Source organism: Callospermophilus lateralis, chromosome 4 (genome assembly GCF_048772815.1).
Source record: "Callospermophilus lateralis isolate mCalLat2 chromosome 4, mCalLat2.hap1, whole genome shotgun sequence".
In the NCBI taxonomy this organism is placed as follows: Eukaryota; Metazoa; Chordata; class Mammalia; order Rodentia; family Sciuridae; genus Callospermophilus; species Callospermophilus lateralis.
The window spans coordinates 64819756-64841989 of record NC_135308.1 but is presented as its reverse complement, the minus strand read 5'-3'; the positions used below and the strand labels follow the sequence as shown (position 1 = coordinate 64841989).

At 48.7% G+C, this 22234-nt stretch overlaps 1 protein-coding gene across 1 annotated transcript; it reads left to right on the top strand.

The window, feature by feature from the left end:
• Window positions 1-419: 419 nt before the first annotated feature.
• LOC143397652 (sodium- and chloride-dependent betaine transporter) lies at window positions 420-22121 on the top strand. Its single transcript, XM_076853953.1, has 15 exons — window positions 420-483; window positions 2597-2869; window positions 7400-7534; window positions 10505-10645; window positions 11413-11500; window positions 12555-12687; window positions 14021-14155; window positions 16141-16244; window positions 16623-16747; window positions 17093-17205; window positions 17719-17856; window positions 18634-18736; window positions 20285-20385; window positions 20677-20847; window positions 21943-22121. Exons 2-15 carry the CDS (start codon window positions 2656-2658, stop codon window positions 22084-22086), a joined length of 1845 nt encoding a protein of 614 aa, XP_076710068.1. The 5' UTR covers window positions 420-483; window positions 2597-2655; the 3' UTR covers window positions 22087-22121.
• The last annotated feature ends 113 nt before the right edge of the window (window positions 22122-22234 follow it).

Genomic DNA, 22234 nt, shown 5'->3' with positions numbered 1-22234 from the left:
TATCCATCAGGTCTGCCCTCCTACACCTATTGAGAACATCGTGGTCTTAAAATAGTCACCTCTGGTCTGGGAATAGTAAGGCTTTTCTGCTGACCATTCCCCTGGGGACCCTTGTGCTTGGGCTTGCCCTGAGCTCAGCTACCCTATGGCTTGGCAAGCAAAGACAGTAGTTGCCGGGGCTAGGATTGTGGCTCAGTGGTAGAGTGCTCGCCTAGCACGTGCAAGGCCCTGGATTCGATCCTCAGCACCATCACATTAAAAAAAATAAATAAAATAAAGGTATTGTGTCCAACTACAACTAAAATAAATATTCAAAAAAGACAGTGATGGCTTATTATGGATCTTACTGTTATTCTCCCACTCTTGCAATATCCCTGTTGAGCAGGGGTCCTTCTCTCTTCCAGGAGGATTTAAAGTTCAGAGAGGAAGTGTGAGTTGGCTAAGGTCACACAACAAGACCCAGCTCCACCACTTATTGTCTTGGTAAGTTTATTCCACCCTTCCAAGAGAGTTTTACTGAGCACCTGCTAGGTGCCAGGTACTGTTCTTTAATCTCTGAGCTTCACTTCCTCATACATAAAATGGAACTAATAGTAACACCTACTTCAGAGACTTATGAGGAAGAGATTCAATAATGTACATAGAGATTAGTATGTTTTTAACTCAGTGCTTCCTCAAATGTTAACCTTCTATTGTTATTGTTATTGTAATTAGCAAAATGTGGATGAGATCTCGGGTTTCCTCTCTGATGCTTTTGAGTCCGTGTTTCCAAGTTTTCATTCACTTATTTGTTCATTAGTTTGATAATGATTCAGGGGCCATTCCTTAGGGTGCCCCAGTTCTAACTCATTAGCAATGGTCATTTTGGGGTTCAGGTGTCATGGACCTCTCCCCTGGGTCGAGCTCCCCTGTTCTTTCAACCTGAAGCTCTGGTTCTTTAAGTTCCCCTGGGACTGGCCACTTCCTCCCAACCTGGAACCCTCTTTTCTTCTCTTCTTCCCTCCTTCTCTCTTGTACCTGAGGTTCAAGGCCTCTGAATTCCCAGGTGACTCCTTGTTCTCCCTCCTGGATTGAGCTTGCATTAGAAGCCTCTGAACAAGTTCCAATCCCAGCATTTTACCCTGACATGCTTTCTGCTCCTGGGATAACCTGTACCCTCCAAGTCACCTTCAAAAATTTCCATAACCTCAAATGGCTCCTGCCCACGCCTTTCTAACTGACTTGGGCTTGGGCTGTTGCCTGGGTTAAAAGGACCAACAAATAAACACAGACTTTTCCTTAATAAAAAGACTCCCTTGTGTTTCTCTAGAGCCTCGGAGGAGCATGGAGCACTTGGTAGACCTGGTCACTCTGATTCCCCCAACACCCCTCCGAGGTGAGGGGTGGCAGGATGGGTGCTTCTCTCTGTAGGCTGGGGCAATGTCTCCCGGCACTTGCCTGGGAATAAAGGCACAAGTGGCTTCAGGCTGATTGTTTGTATGGGTGGAGAGAGGAGAAGGCAAACATGGGCTGCAGAAACAACTCTGCTGCAATTTGTCTCTTGGTGATTGACAGATGAGAGGATTGGAAAATAAAACTGACAGGGGCCCACATCATTCCTTTTGAGGTCCAGGGAGTTTGGGGATCTTTAAGAGGGGAGGGATAAAGGATGGTCAGTGATCTGCCATGACGGGCAGTTCTTACCAGGCTTGTCCCCACCCTTTTAAATAAGTACTTTTATTTATTTACTTTTATGTGGTGCTGAGGATCGACCCCAGTACCTCACTCATGCAAGGCAAGCGCACTACCACTGAGCTACAACCCCAGTCCTGGCTTCCCTCTTAAGGAGACCATTTGGTCATCTTGGAGTCATCTGGAGATGACCACTACCCAAGTAACAATTGCTCTGGTGACCCCTCCTGGCACACAGCCCCCTAAGTTTTCTCATGACAGAAATGCAACTGAGAGAAGAGAAAACGGGGTTCCTTTTGAAGGCCTATACTTGGCCTTGGTGCCAGTTCTAGTCCCCATCCTGCTTTGTTCTGAGGTCCCACCTTCTACTGCCCTTCCAATCAGACACCCAGGGCTAGCTGGCCCCATGTTTACCCAGAGTTGATCCATCACCTTGGCACAGGAACGAGCACACAACTGGGGGGGACAATACAGCCACCTTGGACAAACTGCCCTTTGACCCCCATCACCTCTGGCAGCCTTTGATTCCTTCTGCCCTGGAGGTCAGAGGTCAGGCTAGTGTCACCCACTAAATACTGAGGATCTGGGCACACGGGCCAGCTGTGATGGTGACTGGTGATAGAGATCAAGAGCCACTTGGTCTATAATGCCCCACGCTTGGACTTTCACAGTAGCTCTGCTCCTGCATGGTCTTGGGCAAGTCGCATCACTTTATCTGTGGAGGCTTGACTTTCCTGTCAGCACATCTGCAAACTGAGATTTGCTCCCCATTTGTTTAGTTTCATGACTCTGAGAGCAAAGTGTAACTCTATGGAGAGGTGCCATGGAGAAGAAAAGCAATACTCCAACAGCAAAGACCGGGCTGGGGAGGGCAGGACGGTGGGGCCTGTGCCAGGGTTTTACAGTTCACTCCTCCTCCCACCAGACTTTGCCTCTCTGACATCTTGCTCCATCCCACGGGGACTCCCAACTCACTATCTGGCTATGGACAAAAAAGTGGCAGTCCATGAGGATGGGCCTCCTATGGTCTCCTGGGTCCCGGAGGAGGGAGAGACGTCGGACCAGGAAGGCGAGGACCAGGTGAAGGATCGGGGCCAATGGAACAACAAGATGGAGTTTGTGCTGTCAGTGGCCGGGGAGATCATTGGGCTAGGCAATGTCTGGAGGTTTCCCTATCTCTGCTACAAAAATGGAGGTGGTGAGTTCACACTGAGGTAGGCGTGGTGGGGAGAGCCGTGCACTGTGGCTGAGCAGTGCCTACCTGGGCCCCTCCTTCCCGGGCAGTGCAGTAACATGGAAGGAGGGCTGTCATCGAGTTGGAGGCCGGTTGTAGAGCTCCAGCTCCACCTCCAGCCTCAGTGTCTCCCTCTATGAAATGGGATGATACCTCACAGGGATCTGGTGACTTTTAAATGAGGCAACAGCAGGACCAAGAAATCTGGGTCCTCCATTACTCTATACACACTCCATTCATTCATTCAACTAATTTTACTGCAGGTCTATCTTGTGCCAGGCACTGTTCTCCATACAAAACAGAGCCCGCTCTGAGTGTTATATTTTGACAAAGGCTGACAGATTACAGACAAGAAAATGTATACTATGTCAAGTGGTGATAAGCAGAGTGGCAAGAAGTAAAGCAGGGATAAGGGACAGGAAATGCTGGATCACTGGGACAGGCAGAGGGACTTGATATGGGAAACAGGGAGACCAGGAAAGGTTTTGCCAAGAAGGCAATATTTGAGCAAAGTTGTGAAGGTGAAAGTGTGAATCCATGGTTGCATGCGGGATAAAGAAAATTTCCAACACTGGGAATGGTGAGTGCAAAGGTCCTGGGGTGAAAGAGCAATGACCTGTTTGAGGATCACTGAGGAGGCAGTGTGGAGCTGAATGAGAGAGGAGAATAACAGGAGATGAGCTCAGAGAAGTAATGGGTTTAGATCTTGAATTCTTTGTTCCAAGTGAAATGGGAGCCATTGAAGTATTTTGATTGGAGAAATAATAACTTGTCTATATATTTTTTTTCAGATGAAGAAAGTGTATTTGATTGTTTTTTGGCATCAGTAGTAAAAGTTAACAAGGTCACAGTGGGGAAGGGCCAGATTTATTTTTTTAAGTGTGCCATTCAGTGATTTTAGTATATTCACAGAATAGTGCAACCATCACCAAAATCAATTTTAGAACATATTCGTTGTCTCAAAAAGAAAGTCATATCTACTAGCTGTCACTCCCTCACCCCCTTCCCACTTTCAGTCCTGGGAAACCATTATCTGCTGTCTCTAAGGATCTACCTACTTGGGGTATTTCATGTAAATGGAACCCTTCAATATGTAGTCCTTTGTGATCGATCTGATTATTTTTTTTTCCTCTTGAAATTACCTTTTTCTTTCATGTTTTTTCTTGTGATACTGGAGGTTGAACCCAGGGGCACTTTACCACTGAGCTACATCGTCAGCCTTTTTTATTTTTTTTATTTTGAGACAGGGTGTCTCTCTAAGCTGACCTTGAACTTGCTATCCTCCCGTCTCAGCCTCTCAAGTTGCTGGGTTTACAGGCATGCACCACCAAGGCCAGCACCTTTTTTTTTTTTTTTGGTAGAAATTATATATGTTTATTATAAATACTAGAAATACTCTAGGTGGGTAAAAAGAAGAAATACATTGAGAGATAACCATGGTTTAGGAAATCCTTCTAAATACTATTTATATGTAATTTGACAAATGTTTACTGAGTATTCAGTACACATGTTGCTATGTGTTTTATTTTTATTTATTTTTTTAAAGAGAGAAAGAGAGAATTTTTAATATTTATTTTTTTTAGTTTTCGGCCGACACAACATCTTTGTTTGTATGTGGTGCTGAGGATCGAACCTGGGCCGCACGTATGCCAGGCGAGCACGCTACTGCTTGAGCCACATCCCCAGCCCCAATTGCTAGGTTTTAAAACTTACAGTTGTTTTCATGAACTGTTTAAACTAATGACTCCAAAGAAATGGAAACGGAATTTCTTGGGTGGATCAGGACGATGGTGGGAGACTGACACCAGCCAGAAGTTAGGGGAGACAGTTAGGAGCGGGAGAGGTGAGCTTTCTTTCTTTGTCCCAGGACATAGTGCTGTGGATAAATCTAGGTTGCTAGAGCCAGAGCTGAGGGTTATCAAGTCCCAGAGGAGGCCTTGCCCCAGAACACAGCTAGTGGGATGCTTGTGGTTGGGTGACTGCCCCCAACTCACTGTTTACATCTTGTCCTACTACCTGGAAGAGAGAGCCTAAGGGCAGGAGGCAGGGCCCCAGGCTCTGGTGGCTGAGCCCAGGTCACCTCCAAGATGGCAGGATCAAAGAAAGACATTATATCTGTATCACTTTAGCTCTGTTGCTAAACCACCCAAGTAAGGGTTTGATAAGCTAATTTATAGAACTGGTGTGTTGGAAACTCAGAGAGAAATCCAAGCATGGAGGAATCAACGTCCTCCCCTGCGCTGCAAGGTCTAAACCTGTGACCAGCCTGAGGTAAGGCTCTTCTGAGGTCCCCAGCTTCTGTGGGACCAAAGCCCACATTTTAAAGTCAGAACGGAAGCCGTCTCCTTTATTAAAGAGAAGGACATCTGACAGCTGGCAGAAGGAGCCTGTGGGCCACATGCCCCATAGCTCTCCTAGAAAGTGCCCTGTGGGAGAACCCCGGAGCTACGTCCTTTCTCCTGAATCCTGCCCTCAGCCCTGGCGCTGCAATCATCCACGAAACCCAAACCTGAGCCAGTTCCGTCATTGCAGTGTGCTCGCCAATGCTCTAGTAGCACTCAGGCTGGGGAGGCCAACGTGGGGCAACAGGACTGTAGTTCAGTGGAGAGTTAGGTGGCACTCTGGTCCAGAGGACATAAACCCTTCTTCACTCTCACATGTTACTAGGGGGGGTGGGGTGGTATAAGAGTTATGGAGGGCAACGTGAAATGCATGCCAAAGACCTTTGGGCAAGGTATATCCCCAAAGGTGGAAAGAACCCAGATGTCCTACAGTGGATGAATGGATAAACCAAGTGTGACATATACACACAAAGGACATTATTTAGCCTTAATAGAGAAGGAAATCGTGATATATGCTGCAACATGATGCATCTTGAAGATACATTAAATGAAATCAATCAGGATAAATACTCCCTGATCCCACCTTCATGAGGAACCTAGAGTAAGCATGTTCATAGAAACAGAAAGTAGAACTGGGGTTGCCAGGGGCTGGGGAGGAACAGGAATGGGGAGTTGCTGTTCAATACGTACAGAGTTTCAGTTTGTGATGATGAAAAAGTTTCAGGAGGTGGATGGGGTGATAGTTACACAACTGCGGATGGACTTAGTGCCCCTGAACTGTGCACTTGGAAATGGTTAGAATGATTCATGGTGTATGTATTTTAACACACATACACATGCATGTAAAACAAAACAAAACAAAAAGCTTATCTTTGGACTCAGCAATTCCTCTACTCGAAATTTGTATTAAGGAGAAAATTAGACAAGTGCATGAGGCTATGGACAATGGTCTTCACCGTGGTGGTGTTTCTAATGTACACTGAAAAACCCAACAACAAGGTACTTGAAATATGCTAGAATTCCATATAGTGGAATACTATACAGCCAATAAATGATATAGGTATATATTCATTGGTTGATATGAACAGGTTCATGATGAAGATTTTTCAAATGGTTGTCAAATAATCTATAGTAGGTTCTCATTTTGCAAAAGAGAAATGAATGTGTGTGTTTATAAGAAAACTAGAAGGATTCATAGAGCTTTTTCCTTTATACTTCCCATTTTTTCCTACACATGAGAGAGATTACTTTAGAGGCATTTTGATGTAGTGGTTAAGATCAGGATCAGAACCCCCAGGTTGGTGCCTCTGTTTCCTCATTTATGCCTCAGTTTTTTGCATTTTAAACCCAGCCTCAGTTTTCTCTTCTGTGAAAGGGGATAGCTATAGTACTTACCTCATGGGAGGATGTTTTGTGAGGATTTTGATGTTGGTGAAGCATTTAGAAGAGGGTCTGACACACAGCACCAAATAATGCCAGGTGTTATTATTAGGTGATAAACCAGAATCCACTTGCCCAAAGATGAATCTCTGAGGTGAGGTTGCGGCCTTGGTGATTTCTACCAAAGTGGGCACTGGGCTGAGGGGTGTCTTCAATTCCATCACATTATTTGCTGAACGTCTCTTAGCCTGGCCTCCCCTCAGTAGCCGCTGGTCAGTGCCTAATTATGTGGTAGCTTTCTCTGCTGCGAGTCTCCTTCAGACCAGAGCCTGATGGGGGTGGGGGAACACTCCAAAATTAATAGTGTGAAAATAATGTTTCCAAGGTGTTTTTTTGTTTGTTTGTTTTTCTCTAAAATGTACCAAACTTGATAATTTAATAAGCATATCAAATTATACAGAACACATGTTTTGGCTCCAAAAATAATACACTGATGAAATTTGTGAAGCACACTAAGAAAATAAATAGTGCATATACTATTTCCTAATCCTAATTCATTCATTTCCTTTCAAAGGCCTTGCCCACCTCACGCAGGGTTTAGTCTGGAACATTTCCACCCATCACCCTTGACAGCATGAGAAAGGAGGAGGCCATCTTGGGCCCTGGGGAGGTGTGAGGAAGGCACTAAGGAGGAAGGTGCTGGAGGTCTGGGAGGGTCCCGGGGCTGAGAACAGAAAGGTGTGGCTCAGTCTCTGCCTCTCCTCTCCTGCAGGGGCCTTCTTTGTTCCCTACTTCATCTTCTTCTTCAGCTGCGGAGTCCCCGTGTTCTTCCTAGAGGTGGCCCTGGGCCAGTACACCAGCCAAGGGAGCGTCACTGCCTGGAAGAAGATCTGCCCCCTCTTCCAGGGTGAGTATTCTGCCTCCTCCTTCCAATACATGGGGACGTCCTCATGCCTACCTCCTTCCAGGGTCCCTCCCTTCACTGTCATCATCCTCTCCGTGCTCACTGTCCCCTTTGCTTATCCACTCTCCTCCTGCACTAAGTGAGAACCAGGCTTTTCAGGGTCCAAGCTTACAAAGCTTGGGAAGGAGGGTACACTTCAAGAAAAACAGACAAAATGACAAATACCAAATCAGGTACAGAGCTTGGGATGGGTCCCTGCAAGTGAAGAACCCTAAAGTTCAAGCTTCATCAGCCTCATGGAAAGTGTTTCTGAGTTGATGTCATGGTCCCAGATGGGCCTATAACACATGTAGTTACAGGAATGATGCTGATGGGGATATCTAGCACCTATGGAGCGCTACCCTGTGTCAGGTCTCTTGTAAGCACCTTTCTCATCTAATTCTCTGGTAACTATTGGTTTCATTTTGTAGATGAGGAAAATGGGTTCATTCACAAAGGATTTGAGTCCAGATCTACCTGAACCCTTTCCCTCTTGACTATACCAGGGGCAGCTTCTGTTCCTCTCTCAATGAATCTGTTGGCACTAATGTGAGCAGCCTGGGGCATCCTGCCCCAACCCCTCTTTAGTTGATTGGCCAGTCCCCTGGGGGATGATGGGATGCCCAAGGGGTCTTCCTGTCCTTCAAAGGTTCTTTGCACATTTTGAAATGCAGAGAGGACTCTTCCCCTCATGTCAGTGCCTAAGGGAGCCCTGGGGACTAGGCATTCTTGGGTTTCCTGGGCACAGTTCAAATTGGATAGAAGTGTCATGAGGAACATCTTGGTTACTGGATAGGCTGGGTACCTGACCACACTGGGTAAGAGTGAAGCCTGTTTCCTGCTGTGCTTCTGGAACATCCAGGGGGGTCCTTGTGGAGGTAACAGTGAGGGGCAGAGCAGAGCAAAGCTTGGCCTACCACGTTTCTACTCATAAGTTCTGGGCGCTGCAGGAGTTTCTGGGTGTTCTGCTCTGAACTCAGCAGTAGTGTAAAAGTCCCACTCAGCTGAGTTCTAACCCCAGGTCCAAGCAAGCTCCTGGGCAGCAGCAGTAGAGCCTGGCCTCTGTAGAACACCCTTATAGGGGTACCTGGCAGGTGGACATTGATGAGTAGGGGAAGAGACTGTGAGACTGCGGCTCCTTTCCTCTTCCAAGTTACTGGGCTTCCCCTGGAATGGGTGCTCCGGAAGAGGCTGGCTCAAGGTGTGTGCCCCTCCCCGCAGTGGGAGTGCAAGCTGCTCACTGCCTGCCCATTCCCTGCCTAACTGTCCCCTCCTCCCCCAAGCTCCCAGCAGCCTGTGCACAAAAGGACGCACAGGAAACGCACCCCGTGCTCACCCACACGCCCCCTCTCCAGTCTGCACTCACTCAAGCTTCTGAATCACCGCAGGTCGCTCCCACACTCCCGCGTCCTCGCTCTGCAGGCGCCACCAGAGCCCCCGCGCTCAGGTCCCGCCCGCCCCTCACCGGTCCTCGGTGTTGACCCGCTGATCCCGCCCTGTCAGGTCCAGCCAAGCCACGGGGAGCACAGCGTTCAGGAGGCTGGCACAGAGGCCGCTTGTTTGTGCTTTCGTGGTCTGAGAGGGAGTCTGTGTGGCCCGGAAATATCCCCCAGGCTGGCCCACCGCTCCCGGGGGAGCCTTCGGCCATGGCAGCCCTGGCTCCTCAGCCCCCGCAGCGCCTCGGCCTGGCCGCAGACGCGGGGAGACCACCACGCCTGCAAACCGCCCTTTGCCAGGATGGGACAAAACAGTCGCGAGTGGGTTCTTCCCGCAAAGGGGCAGTTTGGTTCACGTCAGCATTGATTTCTGAGCCAGCCCTTAGGCTAACGGGTTGTTCCACACAGGCCACAGACCTTCATTAAACAGCATTGATTAGCCTGTGTCCTCTGTTCTCCAGAACTCAGTCCCGGTGGACAAAGTCCGGGTGGGCTTTGGCCTGGGGGAGCGCCACCCACCACCCCTCCCAGCTGGCTTTCATTCAGCCTGGCAAAATGCTGCTTCTAAAATGACTGTGAAGAAATTCCACTTTTATTTAATTAATTTGGTATTTTTTTAGGTACCAGAGATTGAACCCAGGGGTGCTTAACCATTTAGCCACATCTCCAGCACTTTATGTTTTTTTTTTTCTTCAATTTTTTTTTAATTTTGAGACAGGGTCTCCTTAAGTTGTTTAGAACCTTGCTAAATTGCTGAGGCTGCCCTTGAACTTGTGATCCTCCTGACTCAGCCTCTGGAGTGGCTGGAATTAGAGGTGTGCACCATCATGCCTGGCAAGATTCCACTTTTATAGCACATGTTTCCATTAAAGAGACCAAGTGTACCCCACCAACCAGAGCCTGCGTGATAAGCGTTGAAATGGAAGCTCAACTTTTGCAGCGAGGGGCTCTGGACGCTGGGCCAGGCACCTCATGTCAAGGGCCACTTCTCTCTTCCTGGCTGTTTTCTTTTTCTTATCCTGAGATAGATCTTCTTACTCCTTTATCCTTCCTGTCTTTTCATTTTGCAAGTAATACACAATTACATCAGAAAAATAGAAAATGCAACAAGCAAATGAAAAAAAAAAAAAGCTTGAAAAAATAAACTAAAATCCTATCACTTCAAGAACTTCTTGCTAACTTTTGGGTGGAAATCTTTCCAGAGTTTTCTCATAAACAAAAATAGACACTCTCATTCTGTTGTCATATATAACAAATTAAAATTAAAAAAATAGACACTCTCAAATATGTGTTACAAAAATGGGAGAATATATAGAATGGTGATTTATAACCTGCTTTTCTTACTTGGAAAAAAAGGCTATAAATGGCTTCTCATGTCAATGAATAAACCCAACTCTAAGAAGACCCTTTTAACCACACCTGGCAGCTTGTATGTGACTTTTTTTGCTAATGTTTATCTTTTGGATTCTCCCTGCCCCACCACCATTCACTCTGGAAGGCATTGGACTGGCGTCTGTGGTCATCGAGTCCTATTTGAATATCTACTACATCATCATCCTCGCTTGGGCCCTCTTCTACCTGTTCAGCTCCTTCACCTCTGAGCTACCCTGGACAACCTGCACCAATTATTGGAACACAGGTATCCATTCTTTCAGCCCCTGGGATGGTGTCTGTCCCTTGAGGTTGGGCCATGGTGGCTGGTGATGGTCAGCATATGGCAGAATTGGCCTCAAAGCCACCCCATGTGGGCTTTGGTGCCATTCTGCTGGCTGATCCTTCTGTGGGCCCTTAGACCAGCCCCTGGGAGAATGAAGTACAGTTGTGAGAACCCAGTGGGCCTGTAGCAAGAGGTTATCATTCATCGTTTAACAATATTTACTGGGCACCTATTATGTGCCAAACACTGCTCCAAGGCCAAGCAAGGGCAACCTGGACCCAGCCCTCTTCTGAGCTTACTGTAGAGCTGTAGAAATAGTTCAATAAGAACAAAGCATTATGGGTAGAAGAAACAGACAATTAACTATGTAACAGTGGGAGGGAGAAGCATGTGAGCAGCAACAAGCCAGGAAGAGCTGCACCTGGCCTTGGTCCCTTGTCTGTAGATGGGGGCGATAGTTATCCTTGTGAACTACCCATATTGGGCTGTATCATTTTCAGTCTGGATGGTGCCAGAGGTTGGTAGGGTGGCCAGCTGAGTGGCCAGGCTCACTGAGAACAAGAGCAGTGAGCACAGGCCACATGATGAGGAGGAGCTGGTCCCATGAACCTCCTCAGAAGTTCACCTCTGATACTCTGGAAAGTGGGGAGTCCAAAGGTCGACTAGAATGTTAGGGACCCCTAGGCGGTGGGGGGGATTGGATGTGGGGACATCTCTCCCCATCATGCACTCTGTCTTGTTCCCAACAGAGCATTGCATGGACTTTCTGAACCACTCTGGAGCCAGCAAAGTGACCCATTCTGCAAACTTCACTTCACCTGTCATGGAATTCTGGGAGTAGGTGCTGGGCCTGGTTGTCACATGCCAGGGGCCCCTAAGCAGAGACAGTCTGCATGTCTGAATTGTGCGAACTTGAAAGTCTGGGGTGCAAGTTTAAGACTCTCTGTGCATGCTTTCTAGCACTCATGCACCTCCTACCCCCATCACTGAAGGATGAGAGAACAATCTCACATCCACCCACGCTTGTCCACCTGTCCCCTTACACTCACCCCAAACCCACATGAGTCCACGTAGACTCACATTTTTATTTCCACATCATTTACAGTCTCACGAATATCCACCTACACCCTCACATCCACTCCACACATGTCCAATGGTGTGCTGGAAACAGCCTCCACAGCCCCAGGAGAGCCCACTGTACCATCTCTTCCAAACTCTGTATTCAGTGATGTCACATTGGCAACCTGACACTGGCCAATGTGGGAGTATTTATACCACAGAAATAGGCAGGTCCTCCGCTCACACGTTCACCTTACCATGGGATTATGCACACTTCCACCTCTACCACACCACACGTCCCTTCTCTCACAGGTCCCCACACATGCTCACCAACACCCTATGTCTGCCCACACCCTCGCACATGCAGGCCCTTGATTACCTAAAGTTCTCTCTCAGTCATACCCACATCTCCATCACCCCATACACATCTCTAGAGCCCAACAACTTTAGAGTTCAGCCCCTCCCTGCGATACTCACATTCTTGCCCATCACCCTGCATATACAAATATCTACTCTCCATGAACGTGTTGTTTATACATTCCTCACCATCCTCACTCTCTTTTTCTCTATCTGTACAACAGAGAAATCTGGATGAGTTAGAAAGACACAGATACCTATGGGATTATGATGATTTGGTCTTCTAACAGCCAGGGCCATACAGACCACAGGTGGGAACATGGCATGACCACAGGGAAGGTGAGCAGGGCTGGGAGCGGAGGAAGCCCTGGAATATGAGGCCTGTGGTGTCAGCTCTAAGAATCAGGACACGTGGTGATAGGCAATCATCCTTTTTAGCTTTTCACCTGGTTTTTAATTTTTCCCAATCCATTAGGAGACGGGTTCTGGGCATCACCTCGGGCATCCATGACCTGGGGACCCTGCGCTGGGAGTTGGCTCTGTGCCTCTTGCTTGCGTGGATCGTCTGCTACTTTTGCATCTGGAAGGGGGTCAAGTCCACGGGCAAGGTGAGGTGTTCAGGCTCCTGTTGGGCTCTCTGTGGCCCCCAAAGTCCATGGAGACCCTTGGAGGGCCCTCAGGAGAACTGAAAGAGTGGTAGAGGGGAGATGCATGGTGAGAATGAGGGAAGTTGTAGGAAGGCAAAGTTTAGCTCAGTACAAGGAAACACTTTCTTTTTTCAACAGACTTTAAAAGACCAGTTTATGTAAGCAATATTCAGAACAAAATAAGAACCATAAAAGTTCCACTGTTGGAGCTAATCACTGTACAGGCCACCAGCATGATGGCAGTTGGATCTGCTAATTCCTGTTGACTTTCTCTGTGTTGCCTCCTAGTTCCTTTCATAGGTATGTAGGTATATGTCTGTAGCCATTATGTGTATATATTGCACAAATTAGGATCACACACTCTTACTTCAACTTAACTGCTTGTTGAATTTAATATACACGGAGAATATTTTTAGCACAAGTCACAAACAGAAATGTCTTTGGGGTGGTGAGTTGCCAGTTGCTGATGGGGTTCAAGCCAAAACTGGGTAACAGTGGGTTTATTATATAGAAAGAATTGGGGTTTGAGCTTGATTTCCAAAACAGAGAGCCTAAGATGCTGCTTTGTGTTTTTGAAAGCCAGGAATGGCAGGATGCTGACTGTTCTGATCAGCCCTACAGTTAGGCTGTTCCCATAGCAGCCTCCTCTTCTTTGGGTTGTTGTAAAAATAAAAGCAATATTAATGATAAGAATAATAGTAGTCCTAACCACACAGATGAGGCCGCTCCTTTGGTAAGGAGCTGAGTGTGGTCAGGGACAGAGTGGAACACCTTTTGTGTGTCCCTAGGATTGCTGAGCTCAGCCACTGCTGCTTCCCCAACCCTAAGCCTGGAAAAGTACAGTCTGAATCTTCCTGCAAATCACGGTCCAAATCTGGCCACTTTTTCTGTGAGGGACGGTCCCACCCTCACCATGGCCATGGGGAGAGCAGCCAGGTTGAAGGATTAAGGCTAATCAGTTTCTGGGTTTCAGATGAGTCTTTGAAGGGTTGTGGGCAAGAAACTCACACCCGTGCCTGTCCCCCTCCTCCTCCCTGCCCCTCCCCCCTGCCCTGCTGATGTGTATCTCACACTGGGCTGGAAAGCAGAGCCCCTGGAATGTGTAGGGGAGGTGTGGAAAGTTTCCTGTGCTCTCCCCCCAGGCTGTTTCTATGATGTTGGAACCTGGTGGTGAGCTCTGTGTGACTGGCGCTACCCGAGGGTGGGGGGGGACCACTGGAGACTCTCTGCCGGGTCCTGGCTGCCTGGCTGCCAGGTCTCCACCTGGAGTGACCTTGGCCTATTTCTCTTCCAGGTTGTTTATTTCACAGCCACTTTTCCCTACCTGATGCTGGTCATCCTACTGATCCGAGGTGTCACCCTCCCTGGAGCCTATGAGGGCATCATCTACTACCTGAGACCAGACTTGCTCCGCCTCAAGGACCCCCAGGTGGGCACCATGTGGGACCTTTTACCTTTGAGGTAGAGGGTCCTGCCTCAAACCAGTCTGCATTTGAAAGTCTTCTATTTCTTTTTCTTTGGTAAAAAAGCAAGAGATGCCCACTGGAGAAAAATTAGATAACATGGAAGACAATTGAAAAAGATTTAAAATCTCTTAAAATCCCACCATTCAGGTACAATTTCTGTCAGCATTTTAGTATATCTCCTTCCAACCATTTTCACTATGTGGTTGGTGTATGTGTGTGTTTTGACACACACACACACACACGCACACACACACACACACATATATATATAGACACATATATCCTTGTTTCACTTATGAGACTTTTCCGTGCTATCAAATTCACCTGTAATGTAATTTTTAACACCTGCATAATATTCATCCATTCATTAGTCATTTATTTATTCAAAAAATATACTGAGGACCCATGAAGTGCTAAGTACTGTCCTAGTGCCAGGGATAGGTCAGTGGATAGAGGGCAGTCTCTCTGCCCTCTTAGAGCTCATATCCTGCCCTTGGACATTTAGGTGATATCTATTTTTTCCCCCACTCTTGGGGATTGAGCCCAGAGAAACTCCACCACTGAGTTACATCCCCAGTTCTTTTTATTTTTGATTTTGAGACAAGGTTTCACTAAGTTGCTGAGGCTGGCCTCAAACCTGTGACCTTCCTGCCTTGGCCTTCCAAGTTGCTGAGATTTTAGACATGTGCCACTGCACTTAGTGGTGATATCTATTTTTAAATATAGGGTTATCCCTCAGTATCCATGGGAGATTTGTTCTATGGCCCCCACAGATACCAATTTTTTTGATGCTTAAGTTGCATATAAAATGGCATAATGTTTGCATATAATCCAATGCAATTTTTCTGTGTACTTTAAATAATATCTAGATAATTTACAATACTTACTGTAATATAAATGCTATAAAATTAGTTGTTATACTGTATTATTTAAGAAAAAAATCTGTTCATGTTCAGTAGAGGTACATTTTTGGGGTGAATATTTTTGCTGTGGTTGGTTGAATCTGTGGTTGGTACTGGCTTTAGAGAGCTTTTTTTTTTTTTTTTTTTTTGGTACTAGGGATTGAATCCAGGGTGCTTAACCCCTGAGCCACATCTCCAGCCCTTTTTAATATTTTATTTAGAGACAGAGTCTTGCTGGGTTGCTTAGGACTTTGCCAAGTTGCTGAGACTGGCTTTGAACTTGTGATCATCCTGCCTCAGCCTTCTGAGCCTCTAGGGTTATAGGTGTGTGTCACTGCACCCAGCTGGTTCTGGCTTTAGAGAAATGTAGATTTCTACTACCAGTATTTGAGGATAACCTTCTTCCTGTAGGGCCTTTGCAAGGTTTGATTAATATTTATTTTAATCTTTTATAACTTGATAGGTCCAAGCAGTATCACTTTATGATTTTAATTTAGCTTTTTTTTTTTTTTTTTAAACTCTGGGCAAGGTTGGGCATCTCCCACATGGTTACTGGCCAACTGCATTTCCTCCTCTAGGACTTGTCTGAGCACATTTTTGCATGCCCATGAAGTCTTAGTGGTTTTTCTTTCTATTTTCATGAAGCAGCCTCTTTGCCCCAGGTCACAGCTGCCTAAGGCATGATGTAAATACACTGTTTGAATGAAAGCAGGTGACTCTTAGCTTTGCCCTGCAGGTGGGCCTCACCCATCTTGGGTACAGCTTGAGTTTACAGACTACACCTGAGATAGTCAAGGGACACACATGTCTTTGGTGCTTCCTAAGTGCCTATAGGACTGAAAATGGGCCCTTCCTGTGAGAAGTCCACTGTGGAGAGAAGGGAGGACACTAGGGGAAGTATGTCACATGGACTAGTGTCACATGGGTGTGACATTCTTGGGGACAGTGAGGGGTGGACCTATGCTATGGTCAGGGGTCTGTTTTCCCTGGTTCTAGGCCGTGGCCACCCCCTTCTGACCCCGGCACTTTCTTGGGGTCTCATGCAGGTGTGGATGGATGCAGGCACCCAGATCTTCTTCTCCTTTGCCATCTGCCAGGGCTGCCTCACGGCCCTGGGCAGCTACAACAAGTATCACAACAACTGCTACAAGTGAGAACTGGCAGGGCTGGGGCAGGGCTGGGGCAGGGCTGGGGCAGGGGCAGGGCGAGAGTAACTCCTGCCTCTCTGGGAGCTGAAGAGGGTCACGGTCCTGGAGGTGGGCTCCGAGACCAAGACCCACCATCCTGGGCCCAGGGAGTGGCACTGTGTGTCAATTGACACTCTGCCAGGCTAACTTTCTTTCTCCCCACTTTCTCTCTTTCTTTCCTTTCCTCCTCCTCTGACACCTGACTTTTGTCTCTCTCTCCCTTCTCCCTCCCTGGCTCATCCCCTCCTGCCTTCTTCTTTCCTCTTTACCCACCTCTCCTCCCTGATTGGACTCTTCCTCTCTTGCTCCCCACCTTTGTCTGCATCAATCTACTCCCACAGGGACTCCATCGCCCTCTGCTTCCTCAACAGTGCCACCAGCTTTGTGGCGGGGTTTGTCGTCTTCTCTATCTTGGGCTTCATGTCCCAAGAACAGGGTGTGCCCATTTCTGAAGTGGCCGAATCAGGTAGGTGCCCCGGTCTGCCTGGGACCTGAGGGGAAGGAGAGAGGACCGGAGCCCTAGAAACTGAGTGACATGAACCTTTTAGCCTTGGAGGGACAGCGCTTGGCACAAAGCAAGGCTTTCGGAACCTCTGGAAGGAGGAAGGAGAGGGGAAGAGCGGAATGGATGGACTGACGTGTGTGTGCATGGATGAAGGAATGGCTTTGTCCCCAGGGAGTAGAATAGCGGACTCACCCTGCTGTCTTGAGCTAGCCGTGCACGTGACACGGACAGGACAGTGCAGGGGATCAGCGCTCTGCTGAGGGCAGTGGGACCCTGGATCAGCTGAGCATGCTGTGTGCCTGGCAGGTCCCGGTCTGGCCTTCATCGCATTCCCCAAGGCTGTGACTATGATGCCCTTGTCCCAGCTGTGGTCCTGCCTTTTCTTCGTCATGCTCATATTCCTGGGGCTGGACAGCCAGGTACGTCACCCAGCCCAGCCCTGCCCAGTGACCTTCTTTCCGGCTTCTGCTTGTCTTGGCCTCACTGTTCTCACTCCTTTCCTCCTACCCATGAATCTGAGCCCTTCTCTACAGTCCGGGGCTTGTGCTTGTGGTTGGTCGTTGGCCCCAGGCCTTGAGACCCTCTTCTGTGTGTGTGGTGGTGGGGGAGGGGGTGCCCATTTTGTTCTCAAGGCTTGAGCCTTCCACATACACAGGTGTCCCCCAACGCCCTCCAGCCTCTCCCAGATGCTCAGGACCAGCACAGTGCCAGCCTCCTACCTTTGGGGGCAGGATAGCTCTCCCCTTCCATCCTCCCTGTTGGGACCCCTTCTTGTGGACAAGGGCAGGGCTGACCTCACCCAGACCCCCGACTCCTTCTCGTGGCAAATGGGATGAGAAGAGCCAGGGCAGAGCTGGGCGGGGAGAGCGCTGGGCAGGGACTGGTGCCCTCCCACACATCCCCCTCACCCCAGCTCCCCTCCTGGCCCACAGTTTGTCTGTATGGAGTGCCTGGTGACAGCCTCCATGGACATGTTCCCCAGGCAGCTTCGGAAGAGCAGGCGGCGCGAGCTGCTGATCCTCACCATTGCTGTGGTGTGCTACCTGATAGGGCTCCTGCTGGTCACAGAGGTGAGCGGGGTGGTTAGCCTGCTTTAAGGCTCATCACAGCATGACTTGGGGTCACTGCTGGCCCCTTTCAGAACCACTCTTTCCTTATCTGCTAAGTGGGGCATTGACACCTGCTCAGTTTCTCTCGCAGGGCTTGGGTGGATGGGAAAAGGTAAACTGGAAGTGGTACCAGCCTTGCTTGATTGTATCTGTCTACATTAGTCAGGTCTCCCTTATTTGCAGGTGACAGAAACCAAATACAAGCTGGATTAAGCAGAAAGGGGAATTAATAGGGGTTGGGTGGCTGCAAAGTCTAGAGCCTTCCACATAGTTGGATTTTAGGCATAGTTGGATCCAGCTGCATTAATGACACAGTCCCTTCTCCTGACTCCCCTTTCCTCTGGTAACTTTGTCCTCAGGCAGGTTTTCTTCCTGTGATATCCAGGAAGGCTGGTACCACTTCCAGCTGACCTTTTCCCATCCATCCAACCCCAGTGGAAAGAATGGGCTTTTTCCTGAGTGTGGCAGGAGTCAGGGTCATGACTTAACTCAGGCCTGATGCAGGGAGTGGCATACCCCAACCCAAAAGGAACAGAGGGAGGTGGGTGCCCAATCCCAGAGGATGGGATGCTGGGATGTTGACTGAAGGACCTAAGGTAGGGCCAGCATCCTCTTAGATGCAAGGAGTAACTTCCCTGGGCAGGGCAGGATGGCACCCCTGGTGGGGATTTGCCACCCTGGAGGAGCATGCAGCCAGCACCATGGCCCCAGGCCTCAGCCCTGCTCCCTGCTCCACAGGGCGGAATGTATATCTTCCAGCTGTTTGACTACTATGCCTCCAGTGGCATATGCCTGCTCTTCCTCTCCGTGTTCGAAGTTATCTGCATCAGCTGGGTGTATGGTAAGGAGGCGGAGAGGTTGAGGACTGGGTGGGAGGAGGATGGGGCAGGGTCTGCCTGAGCCAAGAGGTGAGTGTTTCCCGAGAATTTTTGCATCACCGTCCTGTTCCTGTTTCCTGGGAAGGTTAGCCACGGCCAGGCAGCCTGGCATCTCTCCTGAGGGTAGCAAGAGCTGGGACAATGACAAGACAGATTTCCTTGACCAGAGAGAGGAATGACCAATAACCATGCAGGGTGCTCTTGATGCAGAGGTGGCCTGAGGCCCTTCGCCGGTAGAACCCCAGTCAGAAGGGACTCTTAGGGTCCCTTAGTCTGACTCTTCACAAATTCCCATGTTCCCTTTCTAACCACCAGGTTGTTACCTGATTTTGTTTGAATACTTCCATAGACTGGAAGCTCATTCTCGTGGTTTTGAAGCAGCCTCTTCCATCGCGGCTGCTACACATTTCTTTCTCACACTGCAGTGAATTCTGCCTTCCATGCATTTCCACCAACATCCTGGGGCCCCTCAGCTCTGAGATAATCAGCGGTGCTGTGGAATGCCTTAATGCCCTGCCATCCCCATGCCTGACTACCAGGGAAAGAAACCTTTTTTATTGAGCCGTGTGCTCTGTGTCAGGCACCGTACTGGTCACTTTCTCTCTCACAATCTCAGAATCTCTATGACAGTCTTTTGCAGGGGAAAGGGAGGTTCAGAGAGGTTACATCTCTTGCCTAACCTCACACAGCTAGAAAGTGGAAGGGCCATTGTCATACCCCAGGTCTTCTGGCTCCATTGCACCAGGTTGGGGACACAGTACCAATGTCAAAATACTTAGGTGAAGCTTCAAGTAGGAAGGATGATTATTTTGCTGCCCTAAGTCTTCCTTCTTGGTGTCCTTTCCTCTCTTTACCTTCTCCCTTCAAGCTTCTGATGTTTTCTGGCTTTTTCTTCTACCCCTTTCCAAATCTTGTTCTCAGAGAGGATCTGATAAACTCAATCATACTGAGGTCTTAAACTGTTATACCCACCTGGTAACATCTGGCTTTTAACTTTGGCTTTTAGAAGTGAACACTATGACTCTTTAATGGTGGGATTTCACATGGCAGTTATCAGTGGGGAGGTCCCAGGGGTGTGGGGAGATGAGTCCCCCACATGGCTTTTCCAAGGAGTGTTTGGTTCTTCACTGTGAGAAGACCAGCTCTGCCTAAGCAAATGTAGAAACCTATAGTATGTGTGAGCACGGGGCTCCTTGCTGCTCTGACCCCAGTCAGATCCATGTCTGCGGCACAGGTAAACAAGCATTTGCACTGCCACTGGGCCCCGTTTCAGGCTCACACTTTCCTGTGTGATGAGGACAGTGGGGGTCTCCACTCCATCCTTACACAGGAAGTCAGAGATGGTACCAGCCCCTGCTCCCTGCTCTCTGACTGGGGTGCCAGGGGCACATCTCATTCACAGCTGTTCCAGTTTGCCATCCCAGGGTGGGTGGGTGGGAAAGAAGTCAGGCCACTCTTTCCCAAAGACCCATGAAGTTCTCACCCTCTTTCCCCACGGTGGACCTGGTCAGGGGCGGACCGTTTCTATGACAACATTGAGGACATGATTGGCTACCGGCCTTGGCCACTGGTGAAGATCTCCTGGCTCTTCCTGACCCCAGGGCTTTGCCTGGTATGTGCCCAGTCTGCTTCCCTTTCCTCCCTCCTGCCCCCAGAAGACTTGGGGGGTGAGGGGCGATGCCTGACTTATGGACACCACTTCCCCCTGCCCCGCCTCTGTCTCCTCCTGCCTCAGTTCTTGTGAGTGATGCCTTGGGTCACGATTTGCAGTGGCTTTTCCTGTCCCACCTGGGATGCACCACAGTGCATCTTGCTTGTCTTCTGTCTTGGACTGTTCAAGTGGCCAGGGAGGGACTTTGAATGTCCCTCTGTCTCATCCACATCTGCCCTTTCCTCTTCCCAGGCCACTTTCATCTTCTCCTTGACCAAGTACACACCTCTCAAATACAACAACGTCTACGTGTACCCTCCCTGGGGGTACTCCATCGGCTGGTTCTTGGCTTTCTCCTCCATGGCCTGTGTCCCACTCTTCATTGTCATCACCCTCCTGAGAACCCAGGGTTCCTTCAAGAAGGTAGGTGCCGGGCGCAAGAGAGGATGGGCTGGTTGCACACACAGGCTCTGCGTGGGGTGGGGTGAGGGGGCCTGTGGCCTCACAGAATCTCAAAGAGAAGGGCTTTGACCGGTCCAATGGCTTTACTTTCAGAAACCTTCTTGACCTCTGGTAGATCATCAAGGGTAAACTGTAAAGGGTTAAGGGAAGCCAAGTTACAAGAACATAGAGAGACCTAGACACAGAAGCTTAAAGAGCATCGATACCTTGCTCTTGGAAAACTGGTAAGCATGGTTCACTCCACACACAGGCTCCTGACTTCCTTTCATCTTAAGCCTGCTTGGAGACACTGAAAAAGGCTCCCTGTTGGGAGTTTGGGACATGCCTTCCTGGTGGAGGCTATGGCTAATGACTCACAAAGACGTTCCATCTGTCGAAGTCTGTCTGGCCTACAAGTAATAGAAAATCCACCCTATAACAGTTTAAGCAAATAGGTTTATTTGTTCTTGACATATCAAGGAAATCAATCGGGGGCTGCTAGCATTAGGTTTGGCTGCTTAAAGGGGACATTAGGGACCAGACTCTTCCTTTATTTCTGTGCTTCCATCCTGAACACATTGTCATTTCATCATGCTTATCACTTCATAGTCACACAAAAGCAGTTATGATTCCAGTCGTTACATCTGCATTCAAAGAGAGAAAAGGGAAGGAGATAGGACCAGTGTCAATAGCAATAGTAATAGTTGTACCACTGATAACAGGAAAAACAATAGATACTTATGAGCACATACCAAGAGTAATAAAAAGAATAGTAGTGATAGTAATAGTAAAAATATGCACTTATTGATCACTGAACAGTGTGTTCTATTGTTATCCTCATTTTATCACGTGAACAGAAGAGTTGAGTGAGTTGCTAGGGGTGTGCAGGTGGTTGGGAGCAAGGCCTGTACTGGAAGCCAGGCAGTGCCCTCCTCCTTGCTGTGTTCTTGACTTTTCTCTTGAAACACTCCTTTGTCCCTGCGTGCCCGGCTCTGAGCTGAGCCCAGGCTCACACATGAGGAGCCATCCTTTCCTCCCTCACCAAAAGTATGCACTCACCGGCTCTCCTCTCCACAGCGCCTGCGACAGCTCGTCACCCCCGACTCCAGCCTGCCACAGCCCAAGCAGCACACACATCCTGACGGAGGTACCAACGGGGGCTGCAGGCTCCCCCTAACGAAGGAAGGGCTGATTGCTGGGGAGAAAGAGACCCCCTTGTAGGAAGTGTCCACCCTCCGCCCTGAGGGAACAGCCCTCTCCTCTGACCCTGGCCGCAGTCCTGCTGAGAACCTTGGAGGGAACCCTGGGCACCTGTACCGGGAGGCCACCCACTGTCCTCCTGGCAGTGCTCCACGTGGCTGTATTGTCA